At 43.4% G+C, this 17,730-nt stretch overlaps 1 protein-coding gene across 1 annotated transcript in view; it reads right to left on the reverse strand.

The window, feature by feature from the left end:
- Positions 1-6,671: 6,671 nt before the first annotated feature.
- METTL24 (methyltransferase like 24) overlaps positions 6,672-17,730 on the reverse strand; it is a 109,418-nt gene continuing 98,359 nt past the window's right edge. The window contains exon 5 of the mRNA XM_040983134.1: positions 6,672-7,011. Within this exon, the coding sequence (XP_040839068.1) occupies positions 6,697-7,011 (315 nt within the window). The 3' untranslated portion in view covers positions 6,672-6,696. The remainder of the gene's footprint in view (positions 7,012-17,730) is intronic.

The following is a 17,730-nucleotide window of genomic DNA, read 5'->3' on the forward strand; positions in this document are numbered from 1 at the left end:
ACCTGCTTGTTAAGAACCTATCCTGTCTCCTCTGTCATCATGACAGGAAATCCTAGTGAACTAGGACAACCAGAAAGAGAACAAGCTAAGAGGTTGCCCACAAAAGTCAGAGGAAAACTGGGAAGTTATCTCCGGTTTCTCTCCAGCCCCCATGCATGCCAGTCAGCACACCTGCTTCCCATGATGCACCTGAGCCACCTCCACAACGCTGAAGATGATGAGGGATGAGCATATATATGCACTAGCGTCATGTAGGATTCCATGGAACTCCCAAAAGACATCACACACAATGAATGTTTCCCAGACTCCACTCTATTAGCATATTCAATTAAAGTGTCACCCCCACACACTAAAGGTGACTGACCTGGGGTGCTCCCTGTCATGCACAATCTCCTCATGGCACACGCCTTTCTTCCTGCAGCTGCCTGCATTCATGTCTGAACATGTAGTCTCTTTAGATAGACCCTCCCTTTCTTGCACTCTCTGCTTTGAATTGGTATCGCACAGATTCAAGAACCTCAAATACAGCAGGCAGGGAATGCATGTACAACATGTAGGCTACTGCTGTCTGGGTTCCTACTCTACCTCTCATTCTAGGCTCCCTCTGGGCTGAGACTGAAAAAACTTTTTTGAACATTTCAGCCACACCTACACACACACACACATGCAAACATGTGGAAGGGTCTCTTTAAAGAGTTATACCTAGTGCATTGCCATGCTGTTAAGATATCCTAGAAATATGAGAGTGTAAACTGATAAAATCTGTGAAAGCTGCTTTCTGAGATTAGAACCATGTGAGTTTACGAGGGTGGTCACAAAAGGTACTTAATCCTAGAACACATGAGCAAAAGCAGCGTAATGGATTCACCTAGTAGGGGGCTTTTTCTTCTGCTTCAGTCTGTCATTTAGCTTGTGAATTTATCCTGAGACCTCTTTTCTTCCCTTTGGTCTACTGAGGCTGCTCTAACAAAACCCCCTAGACTGGGTCATTTATAAACTCTGGAGGCCCGGGCGTCCAAGCTAGCGGCATGGGCAGATGGAGTTTTTGGAGTCTGCCTTCGGCTTCAAAGGTGACACCTTGCTTTGTCCTCACAGGGTTTGAGGACAAAACGCTTGGCCTCGCCTCCTTTCATAAGCACTTTCCTACTGTTCCTAAGGGCTTTGCCTTCCTGGCTTTGCATGGGAAACTTCAGACCATGGCAGCACTCAAACCAAGAACTTATCCTATTACTGCCTTTGCCTAATCACAAAAAGCAAAATGGTGAGATTTTTTTCAAGGAAAGAGACATTTTAGGAATTAAATAATCCCTTAACCCAAAATAAGGAAAACAGGCTGAGAAAGGGGATGCTTGGTGTGTGCAACGCAGCTGTTGAGCAGGAGAATGGTGATGGTCTTATTCCTTTTGTCCTTTGGTGCTCACCTCTAATAACGCCACTTCATTGCATGTCATGAAGCGATCTGATTTGTGTCATCTCTGTGCCTTTAGTGAAATAACCTGAACCTGAAGACATTCTCAGAACCCTTGTCATTGTAGTCAGGATCCTGTCATTTTTTCGTTAATTTTTAAAAATTTTTATTGGAAAGGCAGGTTAGATTTATAGTAAGAAGGAGAGACAAAATTCTTCACTGCTGATTCACTCCCTAAATGGGTACAATAGCCAGAGTTGAGTCTGTCTGAAGCTAGGAGCTTCTTCCAGGTCTCCCACACTTGTGCAGGGTCCCAAGTCTTATGGGCCTCGCTTGACTGCTTTCCCAGGCTGTAAGCAGGGAGAGGGATTGAAAGTGGAGCAGCCAGGACACAAACCAGTGCCGATATAGATGGAATCCCAGTGCTTTCAACATGAGGATTTAGCCATTGAGTCATTACACCAGGCCCCATCACTTTTCTGTGCCCACAAATTACATTGGCTTACATTCCAATATTGAGACTATATCACCTTTTCTTACCTTGTTTTTGCTTTTTACCCATTATGTTGTATAACGATGTAGCAAATCATTTTTTGAGACATTCCAGCCCTACTCCTTGGTAGGAATAGCCTCATGTCATGATACCTCCCTTCTTTTCTAAACTGAAAAAAAAATTTTCTCCACACTAGCCTGACTGTACAAGTCAATTGGAATTGGAAACTGGTATGACGAAGGGACAATAAAGAACGAGAAAGGAACGCTGAGGTTTCATATCCCAGGACTTACATATTGTCTGATAATAAATGAGATTTCAATTTGATTGTCGCACAGCTCTCAGGTCCGCAAAGTCAGCAGGATCTCCAGATTAGCATCCTTTATTCAGGACAGGGAATACGATATACAATGCAATAAACAGGTTGAAAGACTTCCAAAGGTAAGTCAACAAAATGAAAAACAGTAGTCCTTCTAAATTCCAAAGTGATTTTAATGCCAAAAAAATTTGATAACAAATGATGAATGATTTTACAGGAAATTTCTACAAGAGATAACCTCTAACATTTATATTCAACCTTATATTACTGAGCACGTTTTATCTATCAAGTTCCACACTAGGCATTAAGGCTGCAGACCAAGTGCTTACACTCAGAGGGCTTCCAGTCTACTGGGAAAGATGCAAGACATGACCCAAACAGATACATTCATTCAAAGACAGGGAATGCATGGTCCTTAAACAGGGGATCCCTGAGCAAATGAGGTTTGATCTGACATCAATCCTTGAGAAATATTTTCTTGTATGGATCATAACCTACTTATTTGTTATGATACAAAAATGTGGTTTCTCATGAATATCATAGAGCCCATTTGGACTTTCGTTGAATGCACATTTGCATATATTTAAAACTTCTCTGGCACCAGAAAAATGTTTCCATTTTGTACAAACTTTCAATAGTTTCCTGCACATGCTCACCTGGGTGATATTAAAAACTTCCAATAACAGGTAAGGCAGAGGACAGATCAGTTAGAACAGAAGCCAAGCACCTGCTGTGCTTTCGGTACCTTTCAGTAACCTTCAGCTCACCACTTAAGCGGAGATTGGGTGTTCTGTGATAGGGGCTCAGGTGGAAGGAAGCCCCTAGGCGACTCAAGACTCCCACTACCTACCAACCATCTTAGTTTACTAGTATTTTGTTTCAGTATAAATTATGCAAAGTTTTATGGGCTTTTTAAAGTTGATAAATGGGATTTGTAAATATTTATGATATATAACACGGCATTTGGATATATGTACCTGTAAAATAGAATGGCTGGAGCTCATTAGTATATCCATGACCTCACATGCTTGTCATCTCTTTTTCTCTTTGGTGAGAACACTTCATGTCTATCTCAGCAATTCTCAAGCAAACAATCCTTCATTCTTAGCTACCACTCTGACACTCGACTCATCCCCTCGGCCATCTGGCTAAACCAGCACTCCTGTGCAAACCTGGCTTCTCCACCAAAATAGTCGGGATCAGAATTCCAGCTGATTCCCTCAAGTGCTGTGTTACCTCAGAAAGTCTCATAAAAACCCATAAGAAAAAGTGAACTCATGTAATGATATGAAGTTGCTGGTTTTAGAATGCATTTGGTTTAAAGTATTGAGAATGAGCACTTACCACATAGTTCTAGCCATAAAGTAGGGCAGCACCTGAAGCAGCTTGGTTTACTTTTCTTATGGACAGAAAAAGATTCCAGACATCCCTTAACTTAGGCAGCTGTGACGATGTATTGAATCTTTAAGTTATGATTTCATCTAAGTATAAAGTCATCATATGGAAAAGAAGACATTTCAGTGCAAGATTAAATTTATATTGAATTTACAAAGTATCAACAATTGGCTGATACAAAAGAAATTATATTATTGCTTGAAAAACAAGCATAAATTTGTCTCCCTCAGGAAAGAATAATTGTGTTCACTGAACTTGGAGGGACTGTTGAATTGTCAGGAAGAACACTCTGTTTAAATATGGCCTTCATTTTTAAGCTGGCAAAAAACATACAGAGCCTGGCTTCTATTAATTTAACCTTTGTTAAATGTAAACACATAATGCTAAGAGATGCAAATCTTATACTGTATTTACTAAAAGATTTTACGGTCAAGGCAGAAATGCTTATATTGAATAACTGATTTGAACAAAACGTTGTAAATTCATGAATTTCTTTTTGTTCTACCACGATGTAAATATTGGACTTCCAGTCAATTCTAATGGAAACTAACTCACTTTTCTTTTGCTCTCTTCATTTGAACACGTCAAGTGAAAGTCTGCACGACAAAAAAAAGAGCATTGTTTTGCATTGATTGTGACCTCAGTGTGTTCTTAAAAAAGGCAGTTTCTGAATCTTTCATATTCTGTATTTCAAATAAAGAAGGCATGTTCAAGAATATTATTAAGTGCATTTTTCCAGAATCATGCATAAGCACTTCTCTGTTCAGAGTTTATTAAGGAGCTGTGTGTCACAAATATTCCCTTCTAGACTTATTTATCTACAGGTTTGACTGATTTAAAGCAAAGGAGGATGACACTGCAATTTCAAGTGACCGTGTCCTTTCTCAAAACTGAGAGCAAAGTGCCAGCACCAGGATGAGCCAGAGCGAGAGTCCTTTCTGGGCCTCACAAGAACTTTCCCGGAAGCCTCAGGTCCTGCCACACAAGTCTCTCAGTCCCCATGTGTGTTCAGGAAGGCTCCATTTGGCAGCACACAAGGATTCTTCAAAACGTACATGGAAAATGTGTACTGTACAAACACAAACAAAATTATGCATGAATTTCAAACATTTTTACAGCAAAATAAACTGATCTGTATTTTTTCATGAACTTTTTAAAGTACTGTCATGTTTTAATTAGGTTAATGATTCAATGTGAGGCATATCTGCACTATCGTCATTCTAACAGATATCTAGGTCTGGTCTAAGTATATTTGTAGGTTTTTCTTCCTTTAACTAAGCAAGACCAATAAATGAAAGAATTTTATATGTGGTGAAGGCCATGGAGGCAGCATTTGAAAGGGTCTGGAAAACGGAAGTATAAATTCACATTCCACTGTCAGCTAGTTGAATCTGAGTAAGGTAACTGCTCAAGGTTCTCTGCTTCCTCCTTGAGTTCTTGTAGAACTAGCAGTAACCTATGCAAAGTGCTGGCGCATAGTGAACTCTCAGAAAAGGGCAAGTCCTGATTTTGCTGGTCTGTTACTTTTGTGTTTATGGCAGTGATGGATTGTGTTTTGCTCACTATTAATAAGCAAACACCCCAGGCTGTGTAGCCTGGTCCCCTTCCCATGGCCTACACTTGTCCATCTCTGCAGTGGGTGACTGCCCCTAACGTGGGAATGCATAGAGGACACGGTGAGGTTCCTTTGTTACCTTGTTGGGGAGCCCAGCGGATGCTGCTAAACATTCTACAATGCACAGAACAGCCTCCTCCTCCCAGCATAGAGTAATACAGCCCCAAAGGCAATTGTGCTGAGGTTAACAGGCCTTGACCTACCTGATAGACATACCAAATCTAGAGGCAGGGAAACCATAGCAACCATCAGAATATTCACCATAAATTTCAAACAACCCCTGAAGGAAATGAAGGACAGTTTTAGAACAGGCTGCCTGGTAGGTGGGTGTGGGTGGCAGTGTTTGTGATTTATTATTTTTTTCTTTTTTACCAGTACATCGACTCTTGCCTCATATATAGTGTGATAAGGTTGATGTTCTGCACCACTGTCTGAAATAAGTGGTTTCCTTGCCTTATACAAAGGAGACTTTCTGTAATGTCATCCATCTTCAGTTCCCTGAGTTAGAGGTCTTGATACGGTTGTGGGTGCATATCTCAACACCAACCAGACTGGACATTAATGATCGGCACATTCCTCATACTTTGATGCATATGCTTCAGGATATGAAATGCTTATGAAAAATTACTTGATATAATCCAAAGTTGGCTTTCCTTAGGACAGCCTGAAAGTATGAACCTCTTTAGAGTTTGCAGGAATCCTGCTGCTCATTTAAAATAGTTCCATACACTGAAGCGACTGAAGCCATTGCCAGCCATACTTACTTGGGCTGGCCCTCGCAGCCGCACAGCTTTCATTAATGTATGATAGGTTTCAAAATAAAAACCTCACCTATATTTTTGAAAGTCATCACAACTAACTCAGAAAGTCTTATGCTCTTGAATCCAAGCTAGTGATAATATCTTCTGGGTTCTCACTAGATATATGATGGTTTCAAATGATTACAAGAAGCAAAAAGCCAGCCTGGGGAAGGTCTGAGGGCAGAAAGGGGTTAAAGAAAAACAAATGGGGAAAAGAAAAAAGTCTAACACAATCAATATTCTGTTTTCAACACCCTGTCAAGACATAGAGAAAATGCAAAAGTGAAATACTAAATTGATAAAATAATTTGGATATTTTTATACTACTTAGGCAAGTTATTCAAAATGAGATTTTGAAAATCATCCGGAATAAACTTCTCATCTTGTAAAGAAACATGATTTGAGGCAGATGGCAAAGGGCTTGGGTCTGGACAATGGTGGTGGAGGGAGCAGGGTGCAGGTGGGAGGGAGCTGATGGTTCATCCCTTGGTATATTGAGGGTACCTTTGCCACATGTCAAGTACCAGGCTCCTATACCACAAAGACTGTAACATGGTCCCTGCTTGAGCAGATAACAGTCTAGTAAATACATAAATCTGTGCTGAGAGTTGTGGGTGTGTTCCGTTCTGAGAATATTCCCCAGCATTCTCGACGTGGACCTGCATGCTATCCCCATCTTGTATTCACCCAGCTTAGAGTATAGCAGCTACTTGCATTGAAGATCTCTTTCTTCAGGAATAGCTGAGGTTTAGTTAAGTCTTTGTAACTGTGAAAAAGCTTGAAATCCTTTTGTTCTAACTCTTTGAGGAGACTGTACCAGAACCGCACGACACTGCTGTCAGTGCCACTAACCTCAAACCCGGGCCAGTGGAGATGGATCTCAAAGATGAGCTGGCCAATCTGTTCAATGACATTTTCCAGAATGAGATTTTCCAGAACCTTCCATTCTGCACTTTCCAGATCTGCCTTGAGCACATCAATCTGTAACAAAACAATGAGATGATATGAGTGGATTTGACAAATCACTGATAATGCCACCTTGAAATCAGGAGCCTCACACTGTAACCATCTCCACAAAGAAGCAAAACTTGTAAGATTGTAGAGTTGGAGATAATATTCAGGAAGTTGTTTCTGACTTGAATGTCTAACCTCATTCCACTCTGACTGCTACATAGACAAATGGCAGAATGCCAGGCAGAAATCATAATAGTTGCTTGCTTTGGGCCCAGTGGGAATGGATATCCAAGAAATAGAAACTGTGTCATATATGTCACAGAGTCCACAATCTATCTGCTGCTTCAAGTGACACAGCCATGACAGCATGGTGGCCACAGGGAGGGATTCACGGAGGGCTATTGCCCATAGGGGCCTCCTCACAAACCTTATCCCCTCCTACCCCAAATGCAAGGATTGGAAGCCAATGAAACAGTTCTTAAGTATCTGAATATTGGGCTTGTAAAAAAGTTTATTATGCCATGATTTCTTTCAAATGGAGAAAAGCAACACCATCTGCTCATTTAATGAATAAGAGGAGTCTTCAAAAAGTTCATGAAAAATGCATGTGATGAAGAAACCGTGCCTGGATTTCAAAACATTTTTGCACCAAAATAATCTTTCCATTCCACTTTCTATGAACTTACTGAAGTTCCCTTTGCATGTGTCCTCAGCCTAGGTGAGATGGAATACAGGAAAGACTGTAGGAGGGGAGGAAAACTAAGCTGCGATTTAACTGTGAAAATCAGCTGCTTTGGGCTGGTTTTAAACACAATGCATTACAATCGCAGAAGTCTACATTCCCTCAGAAACCCAGGAAAGCTAATCCTTCCCAAGCACTTACCGATGCTTGATACTCTGTTAAGTGTTTTCCCTTACAATACCCATCTAATCCTCTCGACAGTCCTGCGAGGGTGGTTATGTTAGTGTCCCTTGATTAGCGTTTACAGAAAACAGACTCAGTTGTAACCGACCCCTTGCCTTCCTTGTGTGGTAGAACCAGAACACCGTTGCCAGTACCCCTGTTCCTAACCACGATGTGATGTGGCCTCCCCAGTAAGCAGCAAGGAGAATGGTAATTCAGAGTCCCGAGGAAGTTTTGAGTATGGACAATCAGACGCTATTTGGCCAGTGGACAGAAGTCAGCGAGTAGAGTATCGTGAAACATCACTTTACATTTACAGAGTGCTTTTCAGAAGGCATTATTTTCCCACACGGAAGGAAGCCAACAGCATCCACAGAGTGGGAGGACCAGGGTGAAAAGAGCCCGGCGGCCTTGGAGCCTAGGTTGTGGTCCGTGGAGGCAACCGCAGGACCTTAACCGCCGTCGCGAAAGCTGCCTCCTAAAGTCACTAGCACCAAGGCCCACGAAAATGAAAACATCGTTACTTGTTTAGAAGGAGCAGGATAAACACGAGGCCGGTCCTGCCCAGCCGGCCCTTCTTCTCAGTGCACGTTGGTTGGAGCAGTTCCCATGCAAGGCTGCAACATAAGTACAATGGCAACAGCCCTTGTGTGATTTCAAAGAAGAGAAAGTTCATGGGGTGAACACATAATTAGTGCAGGAGTGTGAGTTTGCCCAAAGTCGTGAGATCACATAGGGGATAGTTACTCTCCTAGATGGCCCCTGCAGTCTATCAAAGAAGAGTTATGGTAACAACTCCAAGAATACTCAGACGAGCTATCTGTAGACCAGTCCTTTGGTTCAAGAGTCCCAAAATCAAAGCAAAAAAATCCACAAAAATCTTTCTTTAAAAATAAACTGAGCCAAGGCAGATTCCAATGAACACACACCAGACTAAAATCGTTCTTGTGAATTGCATACAACATAATTAATTCACTGTTTTTTTCTATCTCACTTGCAATGGCACTTCCATGGTTTTATTTAATTTTGGCAGTCTTAAGCAGAATATTCCTGGATGAAGGGTAATTAAGCTGCCAAAGGAAATATTTAATTGAAATCTCATAGAATGTTCTAAATGGTACAAAAAATATCCCAAACTCAAAAATCAGTATTTGCTGTATCAAATCCTACAGCCACGAATTTTTTAGGTTTCTTACAGATTGATTTTTCACTGTGGCTTATGGGTATATGTTCAATGTGATGAATGAATCAAAGCATTAATCAGTTTACAACTGACCTAAAAAACTACACTGGTTAAATATTGGAGAGTCTATTTATTTTTCCAAGCATATTTATAAATAAACAGGAGGTAAGAATAACTGGCCGAGAACTAAATTCTTAGATGCAATCACAGCAAATATATTCTGCATGTAGAAGTCCACTGGCTTGTGTCCTGGCTGCCCCATTTCCCATCCAGCTCCCTGCTTTTGCCTGGAAAAGTAGTGGTTAATGGTCAAGTTCTTGGGTGCCTGTACCCATGTGGGAAATCCAGAGAAAACTCCTGGCTCCTGGCTTCAGATCAGCTCAGCTCTGGCCTTTGCAGCCATTTAGGTAGTGAACCAGCAGATGGAAGATCTCTCTCAGTCTTTCCTGTCTGTAACTCACCCACCCTTCCTTCCTTCTGCCTTTCTCCTCCCCCCCCCCACCCCTGCTCCCTTTCTCTCTCTGTCTTTTTCTTTCTTTCTGGAAGTACAGTGGCTGAATAGACAACTAAACAAAACTCACCTCACCAGTACAGATGTACAAAGACTGAAAGCGAATGAATGGGTATCCAGCATTATGGTTCAATTGGCTAATCCTCCCCCTGCAAGCACTGGGATCCCATGTGGGTGTGGGTTTGTGTTCCGGCTGCTCCACTTCCTATCCAGCTCCCAGCTTGTGGCCTGGGAAAACAGTCTAAGATAATCCAATGCCTTTGGACCCTGTGACCACGTGGGAGACTCATAGGAAACAGCTTGTAGCTTTGGATTAGCTCAGCTCTGGCTGTTTCAGTCATTTGGGGGAGTGAACAAGTGGATGCAAGATCTTTCTCTCTGTCTCTCCTTTTATATGTAAATCTTCCTTTCCAATAAATGCTTAAAGCAAGGAGGAGTGGTTAGAGTAGACAATTTGATTCAAAAGCCATATAAAACAACAAAGATCACTGCATAATGAACAAAGGATCAAGTTAATATGAGACAATGATGATGTAAATATTTATCCATCCAACATTGGAACACTCAGTTATTTAAAATAAACATCATTTATTTAAAATAAACATCATTGTATGCACGATAGTGTAGTGGTTAAAGTGCTCGCCTTGCACACGCCAGGATCCCATATGGGCGCCGGTTCTAATCCCGGCATCCCCGCTTTCCATCCAGCTCCCTGCTTGTGGTCCGGGAAAGCAGTCGAGGACAGCCCAAAGCCTTGGGATCCTGCACCCGCATGGGAGACCCAAAAGAGCTCCTGGCTCCTGGTCACTTGGGAAGTAAATCATCGGATGGAAGATCTTCCTCTCTGCCTCTCCTCCTCTCTGTATATCTGACTTTCCAATAAAAACAAATAAATCTTTAAAAAGAATCATTATATGTAAAGAAGACAGAGACTCAAATGCATTAAAATTGTTGGTGATGTCAACATTCCACTTACATCAGGGTACATATCATGGAGACAAAAAGAACAAAGAAGAGCTGACATTGTGTCACAGTGGGTTAAACCACCAATTTAATGCTAATAGAGAGTTGCTTCAATCCCAGGTGTTCCACTTCTGGTTCTGCTTCCTGCTAAAGTACCTCAGAAGGTAACAGAAAATGGTCCAAGTGCTTGAGGTCAGCCTGAGGTATCCTGTTTACCTGCACCACCAAGCAAAGTCCTTCTTCGTTCAGTGTTGATTTCAAAAGAGAAAACAACAGATACTCGGTGCTTACTTCTTTTCTTTATAAGGTCGGTGCGTCTCCATCCTCTGCAAAGTCTCTGCTGCCTTCCATGGTACTCCAGCTCTGTCTCAAGCATGCCTGAGTCACTGCTTCTTCCTTGTTTCGGTCTTCATTGTTCAGGAAGTACATAGACACCCCTAGTCATCTATCTTGGTGATGTCACCCTCAAGCCTGATTTTTTTAAATTATTTTTTTTAAATAATGATCTTTATTTTTGATGATTTTTACATAGTTGATTAGGATATAAGGGTCAAGGGCTACAGGAAGGTGGGTGAGACCATTATTTCCACATTCTCTCTTCTTTCCTTCTTGCATCTGGGGAAAGGGGAGATAAGGGGAGAAGCCACATCCAGTCTCCCAAACGCCTCTGTATCCTGGGATGGAAGACAGCCACCTGACACCACCCCAAGGTCCCTGAAGTGGGGCATGCTCCAAGGGTCCTGCTCAAGAGGTTTTAATAGTTCAACAGTTCTGGATTACTGCCGATCTTGTAACTCCAAGCACGATGAAATCTCTCCAGAATCCACTGGTTGACACAGTCTACCTTAGAGTCTCTGTTTGCCCAGATGCTCACTGCCAACACTTGGTGGTGTAGTTGATCAATTTGTTTTGTCCCCCAACCTCTGTTATGATACCAGGTGATTTCTGAAGACTCCAATGTACTGCCATACCCTCCATGTGCACCTGGATATGCTGTCCACCAAGGAGGCCCAGCTCTGATACATGCACTCCACAGTCAGACCATGGAACCTGTAATTCTTTCTATGGTTGGGGTTCTGAGTCCAGCGATTCAACTGGGGGGAATCCCCAAAAGAAACTGCGTCTGAGGTGATCCCAAGACCTGAGTGTGTGCTTGCCATTACAGGGTCTGGCACGGTCCATCACCACAATCAGCTTATGCACATACTGGAAGTTGAAATTGCTTGGTTAGTTCTGTCTCCAGCCCTGTCTTCTACACAAACCAATGGGTGTTGCAGCCCATTCCAATCCTACCACACACCTGGCTCTCACACTAACCAGTGGGAATAGTAGCCTAGCAGGGTAATCCACAATAACCCCCATCAGGCCTGCTCCCTGCCCTAGTTCCCGTGCTTGCCAGTATGTACAGCAGACTGGTCCAGTCTGTCCCATATCTGATTCAGTTCTCATAGATGCCAATGGGCATTGAAGCCTAGTTCAACCTAACTAACCCCACTATCCAACCCACACTTATGCTGGTGGGTTCCACTCTGTCTAGCCATGCCTGTTCCAGTCCTGGTTCTTACCAGTCAGAGTGACAACCCAAGGGAGAGGTGCCCATTAGTTCCCTAATTGGCTCACTCCCACTTCTGAATCTTACACTCTCCAGGTGGTTCTGCAGTTTCACTTAACAGAATTTGCCCCATGACAGCATCTACCAGCTGATGCTGCAGCAAAGCCCAACCAACCCACTCTGGCTTATGCATGCATCAGCAGGAACAGTCAACCCAGCCTGGTTTTCTCCTGGTTCAACTCACATGAAGCCAACCAATGTTGTAGCCCTGCCTGGCCTGATCTGCCCCCTCCCAGCTCTCATGCTCACCAGTGGGAATGGTGGTTCAGCAGGGGAGCCCACTACAGCCTTCTCATTGGGCTTGCCCCCTCCCATGCCCACTTGGGTGATGTGGCCCAATCTGCCATGGTCTGCCTCAGTGGGTACTGTAGCCTGGCCAGCATGGCCCACCCAGGGCTACAGCCTCATCCAGTCCAGCCAACCCCAAGTCCTGGCCCTTGTGAAGTGGATTGTGCTGTGGCCCAATCTGGCCTGACCCACACTCCATTCTGGTGCTTAGATTCTCCAGTGGGTGATATGAACTGCTTGGCCTGGTTCACCCCTGACCTGTGCCAAATGTATGCTGCTGGGTTCCATTATCTGGCCTGGTATGGGCGCCTCCCAATCATGGTTCTTGTGCTTACCTGCAGGGACTGCGTCCCAACAGAGGAGTTTCCCAAGCTCCTCCATCAGAACTTCTCCCAATGCACCATTGGTGGGTCCTTGGGTAAGTCCTACTTAGTCCACCTCCTGTCCTAGCAGGAAGAGTGGTCTTTCCTGACCAGTCTTCTCCCATTCTGGTTTTTTTTTTTTTTTACTGTTATAGCCCAGTCAACCCTGCTCCACACTCAGACACAGCTCACACATGACTTAGTAGAGGCAGAGACCTAGTCCAGCCCATCCTACACCTATCCTAGTTCTCACAACCACCAGTTGGTGCTGGAGTCTAGCCCAGTCTGGTATGCCCCAGACCCAGCCCACACTTGTGCTGAGGAACACTGCAGCCATGTCCAGACCAGACAGCAGCCCCCACTCTGGGCCTTGCACTCACAAGTGGAACCACAACCCAGCCAAGGTATACCCTTAGCTCCCTAGTCATAGATCTTGCACGAGCCAGTGATGGCTCTCACCCTGCTTGGCGTAGTCCCTCACCTGTCTTGGCCTTTTCCCTTGGATGGTGTAGCCTGGCCTGACATGGCCAGTGCCCAGTCCCAACTCTTGTTGTGGTTGCTGGAACCTGATCTTGCTCAATCTGTTCCCATCCCTGACTCATGCAAACCAGTAGGTGTGACAGCCTAGCCCCGCATGACCTGAGCTCTATCCTGGTTTCTGCACTTGTAGGTGACCTAAGGTTTGCTCAGCCCTGCACGGTCTATCCCCTCCCAAAACCAACCCGCACATTAGTCAACAGTTGGAGCTATCTTTCCCAGCCTGCTGACCCCCAATCTTGGACCACATGCTCACCACCAGGAGCTATGACCCACTAGGGGAGTTTCCCAAGTCCCCCTCTCAGTCCAATCCCTCACTCATATCTCATATATGACAATGGATGAGCCTTTGCTCAGCTTAGTCTGCCCCTTAGTCTGGCCTTGTACGTGCTGGTGAATGCTGCAACCCAGCCTGTTTCACACCCTGTGTTAGGATGCACATGCAGGTGCTGCATCCTGGACCTGCACAGAATGTTTGCAGTCCCAGTACCCGTGAGTATTGGCAGGTTCCATGATCACTCCTAGCTCAGCCCACTACCACCCCAACGCTTGAGCTAACCAATGGGACTTCTATTTCCACAGGGCTTGGCCTGCATATCTCCCACAGAATCTACCCCAGGACCTGGTTTTCTCACATGCTGGTTGGTGTCTTGACCTTGCCTGATGTGACCTGTCTCTTGTTCCAACATTCAGTCTGGTACTGGGATCTAGCCCTGCTAGACAGACTCTCAGCCCTAGCTTTCACGTGGACTGGCATGTGGTGATCAACCAGGACTCCCTTGTGGGCTGGTGCATGAGTCTGACCCACACAGATCTTCTGGTCTCTCTCCTTCAAACCACTTAATCTTAGTCCCCTTAGTTACCTGTAAGTACAGTGGCCCTGTCATTGGGTGTTCCTTAGGATTCATTCCCCACCTACACGTACAGTGGCCTTAACTATGGATATCCCTAAGCAGTAATTCCACACCCCCAACTCCCCAGAGCTTGTTGCCAGGCAGCACTGTTGGTACTCTGGCTGCCCACAAGCTCAGGATTTACCCTCTGCATGCCAGTAGTGGACAGGAAGCTAGGATCGTCAGCAGGAAGCCTGGATTGGTGCAGATTTTCCGAGTCACAGCCACGTGACGGGAGAGTCAGACACCCATGCCTCTGCCCAGACTTACCTGGACTCTGCCCACCAACATGGCGGCGGTGGGTGGAGCCATGGTCCTTAGCCTGCACGGAGCTGTCCGAGACCCATCCCCTGCTTGATCGCTGTGGACAGAAGAAATTCTCAGACCTCAGAACCCGCAAGCCCAATTTATTTTTATTTGACTTGAAAGGCAGAAAAACAAAGACAAGGAGAGAGACAGAAAGATAGATTAACATTTTATCCATTGCTTAACTCCCCAAATATCAATAATAATAGCAAGGACTGAAGCAGACCAAAGCCAAGAGCCTAGAATTCAATTCGAATCTCCCACGTAAGTGGTAGGAACCCAAGTACTTGAGTTAAAATCTGTTGCTTTCTTAAACACCTTAGTAAGAAGCTTTGACCAGAGGAACCAGAACTCTAACCAGACATTCCAACATTGGATGCAACAACGTTACTGCTACACCAAGCATTTGCCCCCCAGTTTGCTGTTTAACGCAAGAGATCACGCACCTCTTTACATGGCAAAAAGTTTTCACCTAGCATACTAACCCAAAGAGGGTCCTTCAGGCTGCCACAAGAATGCAACAGAAGTGAGTGAGGGTCCCAGCACAGGCAAGAGGTGGCTATGCTTCCAGATTTTTCACTTCAACAAGAGTAGCTCCCTTTTGATTTCTCACATATACTCAGAATTCTGTCCAAAGACTGCATTTGAAAAGGCAGCTCTCCTATTTTGAAAGCTTCTATCAGCTAACTTTTTAAAACAGCTCTTATAATGATTGAACTTCTGGTGGACATTTGGGATTTCTGGCCAAAGGAACAGTTACAAAACTGATGTGATTAACAAACTTATAGATAAATCTTAAATCCTCAGAAGTAGATCAACAGAGTCAAAAAATAGGCACAGCTGGCAAGTTGAGCTCTTGAGACACAGAACCAACTTTTTTGGGCTAAGAAAATGTGTAAGAAAATGATTTTTTAAAGTCTTCATTAATCAATGAACAGAAAGGCAGAGAGAGGGAGAGAACTTCTCCAGCTGCTGGTTCACTCCCCATATGGCCTGGGTTAGAAACTCCATCCCAGTCTCTCTCATGGCTTGCAGGGGTCCAGGTATCAGGGCTGTCAGCTTCTGCCTTCCCAGCTACATTAACAGGAGACTGGATCAGTCTCAGAGTAATCGGATATGAACTGGCATTGTAATATGGGATGCCAGTGTTGCAAGTGACAGCTTAACCTACTGTACTACAATTTTGCCCCTTGCACAAAGCTTAAAATAGGTCGATATCATGAATTGTAATGCTAATTAGTCATGATTCTGTTCATCAAAATCTTTAAGAGCCAGAGTTACATAAACAACAGCATTACCTTTGAGTATTAACCATCTGGCTTAGCAATCAACTAAGTAAGAATAAGGTATTTCCTGTTCAGATTTTACATCCTGTAAGTACAATTGCTTGCTTCGGTATCACTTGACTTGTTTGGGCCAGGATCTCACACCATAAACCCTTTATTTATACATGCAATTCACATGTTGTAAAAGAGGCCTGAAAAGGAGTAGAGAAACTGAGTTTTGTGATTGAGCACATAATTTAAATTAAAGAACAAAAATTTGGTCATATCATCTGGTTACATATTAATTTTTTTTAAAGATTTATTTATTTTTATTGGAAAGTTAGTTTTACAGAGAGAAAGAGAGACAGAGAGGACAGAAAAAGCTTCACTCCTCAAGTGGACTCCATGGCGGGAACTGAGCTGATGCAAAGCTAGGAGCCAGGAGCTTTTTCCAAGTTTCCAAAATGGGTGCAAGATCCCAAGGCCTTGGGTTGTCCTTTACTGCTTTCCCAGGCAACAAGCAAGGAGTTGGATAGAGAGCAGAGCAGCCAGGACATGAACCAGCATCCATATAGGATATCAGTGCATGCAAGGTGAGGACTTTAGCTATTAGACTGCCATGCAGGCCCTATGTATGAATATTTTTGAGAACTGAATTTTACTGACCACTCTAACAAATCAAGCTATATTAATTACTGTATGGGTCAATATTCATCATTTCAAAATAACTGCATCAATACAACTTCTTCCTGCTTTTGAGCTTAATTGTAAAAAGTTGTTATTTGATGATAAAATAAATTTAGGCTTTTATATGTCAAATCTATTTAAGGAAAGATTTATCTGCACCTATAAAGCTAGAAGTTAAATGCATTATAAACAGGATCTTCTTGTAAAAAAAAAAGAACAAAATAATATTTCTTAAATGAACAGGAAGATTTAAAGCCTCTTTGAGAGCTTTAGACTTTAAACATTCTAACACAGGTTCAATTACCACTGCCAACTGACAGAAATGTAACAAACAACATAAGATTTTTGCTCCCTCTTGGCAAAGAGAGACGAGGCTTGCCCTGCGCGTTATAAGAAATATGAAGGGTCACTCTAAGCTAATGTAGATCAATTCTGAGCTAATAAGAAAAGAAAATATTTTTCTGTGTGGTAATCATCTCACAGAATGAACCCCTGCAGGAGGCAACACTGCAAATGAATTTGAAAGGAAATGAGGACAAACATTTACAGACTTTAGTGTGTGCCAGAGAACCCTACCTGGGGCTGCTGGGTTGGGAGAAGGAATGTGTGTAGCAGCCCTTGAAGCTCAAGACAGACACCTGTACTGGGGGAGCTGGTGACATGAAGTCAAAAGGCTCTTGGATACTGGTGGAGCAGCTACTGTGACAGTAGCAAGAAAGCTGCCCAGGGCTGATTCAGCCAGAAAGGCAACAGCAGCACCAAGGACAGCTCCAGCCATAAGCTGGAAAAATAGCTACCGTCTTAAAGTTACATCAAACAGATCTTTTACTTTCCTGTCCTAATTGTATTTCTACAAGCATCCTAAAGCATTTCTAGAAAGACATAGGACATAAAAGACATATAAATTATTCTTATGGGTATCAGAAAATAACCAACTAAGTGTCCAAACAAAATGTTCTTCAGGAAGACATATTCTTGAAGCTCAATGGGTTAATCTTCGCCTTTAAATGATGAGACTGCGTCAATACCAAAGTATTATGGGGACAGCAATGAGATTCAAGCCCAAATGCAAAACCAGCACTAACTTAGAGGGTCATAAACTCATTTGGTTCTTTAGGATTTTTTTTTTCCAGCGGGTGGTTATGATATGTCCTGACACTTAAGCAAGAAGAGCTTTTGTCCTGGGAGTGAACATTTATGAAACTCAGCAGTGAGTGGGATAAGGCGGTAGAAAC

Source organism: Ochotona curzoniae, unplaced genomic scaffold (assembly GCF_017591425.1).
Source record: "Ochotona curzoniae isolate NIBS_2020 unplaced genomic scaffold, NIBS_Ocur_1.0 contig_3819, whole genome shotgun sequence".
NCBI classification, from domain to species: domain Eukaryota; kingdom Metazoa; phylum Chordata; class Mammalia; order Lagomorpha; family Ochotonidae; genus Ochotona; species Ochotona curzoniae.